General features: G+C 59.7%; 2 protein-coding genes across 4 annotated transcripts in view; both read left to right on the forward strand.

Annotated features, from left to right (window-relative positions):
- Positions 1-6,343, forward strand: part of SCAMP4 (secretory carrier membrane protein 4) — a 28,463-nt gene extending 22,120 nt beyond the window's left edge. For 2 of the 3 annotated variants that reach the window (XM_023538093.1, XM_023538094.1), the window contains exons 6-7: positions 2,796-3,022; positions 4,625-6,343. In XM_023538093.1, coding sequence (XP_023393861.1) covers positions 2,796-3,022; positions 4,625-4,791 — 394 coding nt within the window. In that variant the 3' untranslated portion in view covers positions 4,792-6,343. The remainder of the gene's footprint in view (positions 1-2,795; positions 3,023-4,624) is intronic. The other variant, XM_011372619.2, reaches the window with a different exon arrangement.
- CSNK1G2 (casein kinase 1 gamma 2) overlaps positions 2,546-9,335 on the forward strand; it is a 29,603-nt gene continuing 22,813 nt past the window's right edge. Inside the window, exon 1 of the mRNA XM_011372615.1 lies at positions 2,546-2,551. The gene's annotated coding sequence lies outside the window, so the exon portion shown is untranslated. The remainder of the gene's footprint in view (positions 2,552-9,335) is intronic.

The following is a 9,335-nucleotide window of genomic DNA, read 5'->3' on the forward strand; positions in this document are numbered from 1 at the left end:
CTGTGTGTGCGGGCGGGTCGGGCCTCCCTGCCTTGCCTCCCACTGAGGCCCAGGGCGGCGGGGACAGTGGACACTGGCACCAGGCCTTGTCGCTGCCCCAGAGTCCGGTTTCCTTGGTTGCTCCAGCACTGGGAACTGCAGGCTCTGCAGAGGGGTGTGGAGGATGGTGTACGCGGCCCCTTGGCTTCTGCGGGTCTTGGGGTCGAGCCCAGGCCGCTCTGCCAGCCTGCACTCGCCTGCGCCCCCCTTCCACCCCTCCCTCCCCCATGCCCTGAGTGGTTGGCAGTCCCTAAGCTCACCGCCAGGGGGCGGGCGGCCCACAGGCTCTGGTGGGAACTGCCTGGTGGGGCCAGAGCAAGGGACAGTGGGACGGTATCCTGCGGAGACACAGGCTCATCCCTAAGCAGGAGTGCTCAGGAGCGCCCGTCACGGTCACCTTCTGTGTCCTGCGGACCCTTTACTTCCTACACACTCAGATGTTCATGGTCCTCTGGGCAAACCCTTCCCCATGGATCCACGAAGGGAAGGACGCGTAGGGCGTGTGGGTGTGTCGCACGTGGCCGCGGTGCAGGCTCGCCTCAGCCCCGCAGCTGGCCCTCCACACTCAGGTGTGCTGCGCTGCCTTGCGCTCCTGGTCTCTGTAAGCAGCTTTCTGACCTCGGGTGCTCGGAGGGTGACATGCGCAGAGATGGATGGGGCGCTGCCACCCACCCTGCATCTGATCCCTTCACGCAGCAGACCCCACGCGGGCACGACGCCGTCCCCCGGACTGCAGGCCGCTCACCTCTCCGCGCTTCCACGTGCACCCTGTCCCTGCTCAGGGTTCTGCGTGCCGTCCATTCAGACGTCGTGTCAGCGGTGTGCCCGCGTGGGGGCTGGCGCTCCCCCACCCCCCGGCCTGCGGGTTCCACTGTCCTGCGGCGCGTCCGCAGTGGGGGCCGGCCGGTAACAGCTCGGAAGTTCACTCTTCAAGTGGCAATCCAGTATTTTTAGTACAGCCTCAGGGTCGTGCAACCAGCTCCTCTGTCTAGTCCCAGAACATTCCTTCACCACGGAAGGAAACCTCATCCCATCGTCAGTCCCCCCCAGCCCCTGACACCCACTCACCCACTTTCTGTCTGTGGACGTGCCTGTTCTGGACGTGTCACATAAGTGGAATCACAGCGTGGCCTGTGTGTCGGCGTCTCTCACTGAGCGTCGTGTATTCAGGGTCCGTCCACGTCGTGGTGTCAGCGCCTCCTCCCTTTTCATGGCTGAGTGACACTCCTCTGTGCAGGTGGACACATGTCTATTTGTCATTGGCTGATGGACATTTGGGCTGTTTCTATTCTTTTGCAGTTAGCACTGCTGTGAAATTTCTACACAATTCTGTGGGTGCCTTGTTTCTTTCGGGGGTGCACCCGAGTGGCGTTGCCGTGTGACTGTCTTAGCTCTCGCCCAGCTGTTTCAGTCTGCACCCCGTGCTGTCCTGCGCATGTTCTGCGCCCTCTCCCTGGTTCCAGCCCCTCGAGCTCCTGGCGGGGTAGCTGCGGGGGGGCACCTCGCACCCTCTCATCCCTGCCCTGCCCCTGCCCTCCGCCTCCAGGCCTCGTGCCGGGCTCCCTGTGCCCTACACTGGGCTCTGGCCTCTGGGTGCAGTCGGGGTGCAGCAGGCTCACTCGCACGTTTGTAGCTGGTCGAGGCCAGCTTATCACTTGCTGTTCCAAGTGCCCTCATCCTGGGTCATAACCAAACTCGCTCTCTGGGACGCTGGCAGCTGCCAGCTCACTCCTGGTGGTTCTGGAAGGCTGGCGCCACAGAGCAGGCTCCCTGTTCCACATCCCCGCCCGGGCACACTCACCCTCCCCAGAGACCTTGGCCTGGAGCCCCTACCCGGCTGACGCTTGTTCTAGGGCTCCAGATTCAGAGGGAGATCATTCGTCCCCAAAGCGACGGTCCCCAGCCAAACCAGCGCCTCCTCCCTTCCCAGGAGCCCAAGGGCATTACGCCCTCCCCATGAGACGGCGTCCAGCTGCCCTGCGTGGCCCAGCGCAGCCGCCTGTCCTTCCCGCCCTCCGCTGCCTGGCTTTGCTCGCACCCCTCAGTGTGAAGGCACGTGCGAGACTGTCCGTTTGTTTCTCGGTGGAGACGGCACCGTGGGAGGGCACGCGCGGGCACTGTGGGAGGGTTCGTAGCGGTCACGTCTCCCCGGGGAGGGGCAGCAGGAGAGGCGGTTTCTTGTATGTTATTTGAAGTTTCCTGATTCCTGAATCATGTGATTTTATTACTTGATAAGAAAAAATGTTCTCAAAAAACACCGTGTGTCCTGCTGCCCCACCCTGAGAGGCAGGCGTGGAGCACGAGACGGATGTCGTCCCTCGCGTGGGCCAGTGACGTGCGGGTGTCATAGGACCTTGCTGTGCGGACGGAGCCTCGGCTTCCCCTCCTCTCGCTCATCTCTGCTGTCCCCTCAGCCCTCCGTCGTGTGGCTGCTGTTCCCAGCCCGTGGGCGCCAGGGCGTGCAGCTCTGGTATCCCGGACAGCGGCCGCGTTCTTGGGGTGGGAGGGCGGGGTGGAGTCAGAAGGACGAACACCTGCGCCTCGTTAGAGATGTGACCCGTTGCCTTCGTGAAGGGCACACACTGCTACTAAGGGGTGTCCTCGTCGCCGTCCCCTCACGCACATGACGTTCGGGCAGGGCAGTAGGGGTGATAGCTCGTTCTCACTTGCACGTCTTCATTGGGGGGTTCACGCGTCATGTCATGAGTTCGTGGTCACCTCGGTCGTCCTTGTACGCATTGCCCATCTCTCTGCAGGTCATTTATCTTCTTCGTGTTGGTTTTTGGGAGCTGTTTGCGCGTGCGGGACAGTGGCCCGTTGTCTGGTGGTCGTGCGGGCACCCATGCTCTCCCTTGCCCCTTGCAGTGGTTGGCTGGCAGCGATCGGGTTCTTCCAGACCAGTGTCGGGGCTGCCGTGGTCATGCTGCTTCCGGCCATTATGTTCACCATGTCGGCCGCCATGATGGCCATCGTGATCACGAAGGTAAGTCCTCTGGGCCCTGAAACGTCCAGCTTCTTCCCACACCTCCTGTCACTTGACCCTTCCGGCCCCGGGGACTCGTGTCGTCCCTGTTTCAGGAACAACAGACTAGGTGTCCGGGAAGTGACGTGACTGACCTCTGGGGGCAGGGCAGACCCCTTGTGGTCTAGGCCCTCAACCTGTCGGTCCCGCCCGTGCTGGCCTTCCGAGGAGGAAGGACTTCGGTAACGGCAGAGTGTGGGCCGGTGGTGACCATGCCTGCCTTTGGGGTCTCATCTGCTGGAGCCCAGCACACACACGTCCCAAAGTGTCCACGCTGCTCCGCTTGGCCACCTCCGGCCACATGTTGTCATTCGCCTTTAAATTCAAATTAAGTAAAATTAAATGAAGCTAAGGATTCAGTGCATCCGTCGCCCCCCTCGTGGGTGGCTTCGTGTCGACCGTCTGGGCTGTCGCAGAGCACTCCCCCACAAAGCATGCTCCTGCGTGTGGGGCCTTCCCGTGGGAGACGTCTGCGCCATTCCTGGGGGCGCTGACCCCATGAGGGTCATCCCAGACCACATGGAGGCCCCGGGAATGAGGAGGTGGCCGGCTCAGCTCTGTGTTGGGGGCCGGCGCACGGGGCTATCGGAGCTGGGTTGCCCGCCTCCTCGCCACGCGGCCTCAGCTGAGGCAGCCATGTCGAGGCCGGGTTCAGAGACTGCGCCAGGCTGTTGGCGTGGACGTAGGGGTGCTCAGTTCCCCATGTCCGCACCTCAGCGTCCTCCTAGCTGTGTGGACAGTCTGAGGGGAAGGGCCAGCAGAAGCTATGGAGGTGCTTGGAGCACCACAGGGGAAGGCCGGCAAGACCCCAGGGCAGGCCCCCCCAGGCCGTGGGAGAGAGGGGTTTACAGGCTTAAAGCGGAGAGAGTTCCAGCAAAGCAGGTTCAGACGACTCCCTCTGTTGGGGTCCTCAGGGCCACCCAGGTTTGGGGATTCGCTGGGAAGATACAAGAAAGACAGTACATGTTGGTGGAAAAAGACAAAATCATTCAATTTCACTGATGATCAAATGCTTCGAGTTAAAAGGGGCTGTTTTCTTGGTTATTGAATTTACCAGGATTTCTAGAAATAGCACAGCCTGGTGTCTCAGAGTCACAGCCCTCCTGGATGACATGGAGTCGCTGGTTCGTGCAGGGGTCTCTGTCAAGGTCATCGCTTATGTGCGACGTATGAGGTCCAGGGCCTGGCGCTCCCGTGTCCGGAGGCTGTGGGAGTGATTGTCACACGAGTTTCCTGCGGCTTCTCCACGGCGGGCGCTGCCCAAGGGTGCCCAGGGCCGCCCACCAGGCAGCGAGAGGGGCGGAGGGGCCGTCCACGGAGAGACAGGCCCCAGACCTGCCCCTTTCCAGGACAGGGCCGTGGAGGTGGGCACCAGGGACCACTGGGCCTGTGGCCCAGGGCGGGGCCTTCCGCGACCGCGGTCTCCGCTTCTGTGCACTTCCTGACGCTTCCACAAAGACCGCTCTGTGGTCTTTGTCGTTCCTTTAAGGAATGCACTATCTGGACACGAGCCGCCTCTCTGTCCCCTGCAGCCACACTGGTCTCTGTCCTCTGCTCGCACAGGTACACAGGATCTACCGGGGAAACGGCGGAAGCTTCCAGAAGGCGCAGACCGAGTGGAGCACGGGCACATGGCGGAACCCGCCCTCTCGGGAGGCCCAGTTCAACAACTTCTCCGGGAACAGCCTGCCCGAGTACCCAGCTGTGCCCAGCTACCCAGCCAGCGGTAGCCAGTGGCCTTAGTGGGGGCTGCCACCCGCCTGTCACTGCCGGCCCATCTCTCCCAACCCTCTTGTAGCCCTTTTGGGTCCCAAGAGGCCCCAAGTGGCCGTCCCCTGTCCCTCCCAGGTGGCGGGCAGGCCCCTCCCCCAACTAGGACATCAGCCACTGTTGGTGGCCACCAGGAGCTCCGTCAGCTGGGACCACAGACCCCAGCAGCTCTCGGGGACCCATGCTCATGCTCATCTCACATCCAAGAGCGGAGCTCCTGGCAATCACTGCCCAAGAGCCAGCCAGCCCCTGCTGTCCCCCAGAAAGATGTCCCTCCTACTCCTGCAAAGGTTTGGTCACCATGACATCCGCTGCGGCAGTCACTTCCTTCTCCTCAGGGTCTTGGGGGCTGACCCCTGCCTCCCCAGGAAGTTGGGGAGGCTGATGGCACTGAGGAGGGCTCCTGGTGTCCACCCCACTGCCCCCAACCAAGTTGTCACCCTTGCCCAGTGCCCAGGAAGATGGGGCCTTGGCACCAAGTTCCTGTCCCCCGCTGGAGACACAGGAACCTGACGCACGGCCGGGTCCTCCTTATTTTTGTCCACTTGCAGCCAGAGGCTCTCGGACGAGCCCATGGGGACAGCCAGAGGCCAGTTCACTGCCTCGGCGCCATCATCTCAGCTTCTCCCTGTCCGTCTGTCTCAGGCGCTCCGCACAGGGCCATTGGCCGCCACCCTTTCAGCCTGCAGTCGCCCTCCCTGAGACGCTCTCTTCCCCAGAATGGGGTTAAAACTTTCCCCTCACTGTGCAAACAGGAAATCATGTGCGTCTTGACAGACGGCTCGGCTCATGGCCCTGAGGCCCAGGCGCCGGGCTGGCCGCTCAGACTGTGACCTGCACGGCCCTTCTCTGGACGTGCAGGAGGCCGTGTTTCTCAGAGGAAGTGAGACGTGACAGGTCTCTGTGCCTTATGGAGGAAGCCGGACACTGTCGCCGCGCTCCCCGCTGCTTCTAGCGCCCACGGAGACGAAGGGACTGGCGTCGTGTGGGCGACTCCGTAGCACCTTTGTGCATGGATGGCCAAGGGAGGCGTCCCAGTGGCCTCTGGGCTCCTGGCTGCCCACCCTGTTGCACCGTGCCCCGCCAGGCTGCCAGCCTCCCCACAAGCCCCGGGGTGGCCCGAGCGTGTTCTCACACTGTGCTTGCTTGCTTTGGTTGCTTGTGCTGAATGCAGCTTGGTGTCCAAAGGTGGCCTCAGTCACTGAGGAAGCACCCGGACCTGGGTCCCCGAAGGATGAGGCTCCCCTGGATGGCAAATGGAAGGCTGGGGTCTCGTAATGTCCCCAAACCAGCCTCCCGCAACCGACCAGAGGCCTGCACGGCACTAACCATGGGCCAAATTTCGTCATGACTGTGACGCCAGTGGTGACAGCTGGTTAACCAGGTGCAGGACGCACAGCTGGACTTGCCCATAGCACACCCTTGGCCTGCTGTACTTGGCATCTTTGTAACGTTGTCGTAGTTTTTGTTAAGTGAAAATATTCTGGAAATAAATACATTTTTTCTGCAGCAGACCAAGCCTCCCAGGGGCTGTTCGTGGCATGCGCGTGTGACATACGGATGCATGTGGTGCGTTTGTGACATATGTACGGTACGTGTGGGGTGCGTGGTGTGTGTGCATCTGTGTGGCATGTGCATGTGTGGTGTGTGCATACTGTGGTGTGGCGTGTGTACATCTGGCGTGTGCACACTGTGCGATGTGGCGTGTATGTGGTGTGTGTACATCTGTGCGGCGTGTGCGTTCTGTGTGGTGAGACAGGATCCCCCAAAAGGACCAGAGGGACTGAACCGGGACTGCCCACAGCTGTGACCTGCTTGTTCACGCCTCCCTGACAGTTCCTGCCCAGTGCCTCCCAGGTAAACTTCTTGTCTTCAATGTCTGTCTTGCAGCCAAATCGCTGTGTTGTCAGGGAGTGAAAGCCACAGCCAGGGGAGGGTCCAGCTGTCACCCTCTGCGAAGCCAGACATTAAAATCTGCAGAAGGAAAACAATACCGCTCGTTTTTTTTTTAAACATGGGGTATTTTTTTAAATATTAAAATGAATTTACTTTTAAAGGACAGTAATAACAAATGTCTTTACATTTTCTGTCTTCAATCCTAATGTAATAAATACTGGTATGTACCTGGGAGGCAGGGAGGGCCCTTCCACAGAGTTTTCACCTTGTGGTACCTGTATCTGAGACAGACCAATTTTTCCAACTCAGTTGCTACTCGGCTTCTGCTCGGAACAGTTTTGCCACGTCAAACCTCGCAGCCTAAGCGGGGGGCCTCACCTGGAGCGATCCTGCCTCCAGGAGAGCCTGGGCTATGTCTGGGCGTCTGCGGCTGTCACATGGGTGCTCCCGGCATCAGTGGGTGGGGCCGGGGATGCTGCTCAGTCCCCGCAGTGCCCGGGACGCCCCCACAGAGAGTGACCTACCCGGATGTCTGCAGCATGGGGTCACGGGTGGATGGTGGCGGGGAGACCTGAGCTAAAGGAAGCCTTGCCAGAAGCCAGTAGCAGGACCTCCTTATCTGCCCCCTACTGTCACTTATGACCCGTCCCTCACCGCCTCTCCCACGGGTCCCTAACCTCCATGGCTCACAGTATCCAGAGAGAGAGAACTGTGACTTGTCCCAACCAGTGAGGATATGGCATCGGGCCCCACCTTGGGTTGAACGCTGTTACTCTGCAGCCACGGGGGCCGGGTGGGAGCCGGTGCTACCTACCCGTAGATGACGGCAGTGTTGGAGGTTCAAAGCCAGGGGATGGCAGGAAGCCCCTTCGCCACTCTAAACCTGTTGCCACACGGGAGTGTGCACGTCTACGTGAGTCCCTGCCCCATGGGGGGAGCTCTTGCCATGGGGAGCACTGATTCCATCCCATGCGACAGAACTGGAGCACCTGCTCATGCCTCAGCTGGCACTGGACACCAGGAAGCAGCCCTGAGACTGTCCTGGGGTCTCTCCAAGGAGGAGTAGAGAGAAGGACCTGCCTCTTGCAGGGGTAAAGAAACAGAAGAGAGGGGTGGCACTTTCCGCCGTCCACCCCGGCCCCCGCCCCCGCCCCAGAATCCACAGCCCTTTGCGCTTTATTGGGAGGCCACGATATTGACTCTCTGGGGAGTGGTGGGGAGGGCAGCTCAACCTCTTCACAACATTCTTACTATTTTATCAAGAGCCCCGAAGGGGCTGTTTCCCACCCCAGCTTTCCCAAAGGATGTCCCCATGATCAAAACCCAAAGGACGTGGGAATGTGGGGACCACATTGGAAGCGGGTTAAAAATGAGAAAGCTGGAAATGCGATGTGCTTTTTCAAAGATGCCTAGTGATTAGAAATATGTTCTTTTGAGGCAGAAGGTCCTGTGCTGGCCACTCATTCGTTAATTCGTGGATTCCCCATGATACACCTGAGGGGGCTATGGTTAGTCCTAAGGTCCAGACAGAGATGCAGAGGACCAGAGGCGGCCAGTGACCTAGCCATAGCTACACAGCCCCTGCCTTGGCCTCACTGTGTGTGTTCTTGCTGCTGCACAAACCACCCTGCCTTTTACTGGACAAGGCTGGAGTTCAGGGTCAAGGTTCAAATACATTTGGAGGCAAGGCCACTGTGCCCCCCGCCCCTCTGGGAGTTGTGTGCAAGAAAGTAGATTTTTCCTGAATGTGAACAATGGGAGAAGAAAGATGAGGCTGGAAAGTCTGAGGAAATAAAACCCCAGGTTCTCCAGATTCTGGGAGGACCATGGAGTTCATTCATTTGTTCATTCATCCATTCATTCGTGCACCACACATGGACTGAGTGCCTAGTATATGTACAGGCACAGTAGTGAGCAAAGCAGACACCATCCCTGGCCTGGTATGGCTGGCAGGGGAGGCTGACCTTAAACACACACACTCCTTTACGGTAAGGCTCAGCTCGGAGGGGTCGGGATGCAATAAGAAAGGACAACAGGTTTGGGCTTAGGCTTCCTGGAGGCGGAGACATTGCGAGTGGGACTGAAGAAGGATTGGGGCAGAACAAACCCTAAAACCAGCCTCTGCAAGGGCCTGGCTTGGCCCCAAACCGCTGCCATTCCACTGTCCTGTTCGTTTACTTCTCCTCCCCCACTTTTCCTTTGCACCCCATCTTGCTGCGGGTCAACACGACAGTAATCAGAGACCACAGAATGTTCCTTCCATCTGGTCCCATCTAGCTTTAGGATTTTAGGGTGAGGCTCTTGGTCACTGCCCCATGCCATCTCTGAACTCATCGTGTCCATTTATTTGCTGTCCTGTCCCCTCTTCCCCTTAGGGCTGAGGATTCCCTGGGAAGCGACGCCAAGAATCCAGCTCACCATTCTATTCTGAGAGCCACTGGCTGCATTTAATAAATACTTGAATGGATGAGTCTCCTCCAACGTTAAAATACCCACAGGAGGCACGCAGGGCATGCGGGAGAGCAGGCACCGGTCCTCCAGGCCCTGACCTCGGTGGGGCAGGGCCTCACTGCGGGGCTTGCCCCGGTCAACCCTTCCTGAGGCCTCC

This window comes from Pteropus vampyrus, unplaced genomic scaffold (genome assembly GCF_000151845.1).
Source record: "Pteropus vampyrus isolate Shadow unplaced genomic scaffold, Pvam_2.0 Scaffold212, whole genome shotgun sequence".
In the NCBI taxonomy this organism is placed as follows: domain Eukaryota; kingdom Metazoa; phylum Chordata; class Mammalia; order Chiroptera; family Pteropodidae; genus Pteropus; species Pteropus vampyrus.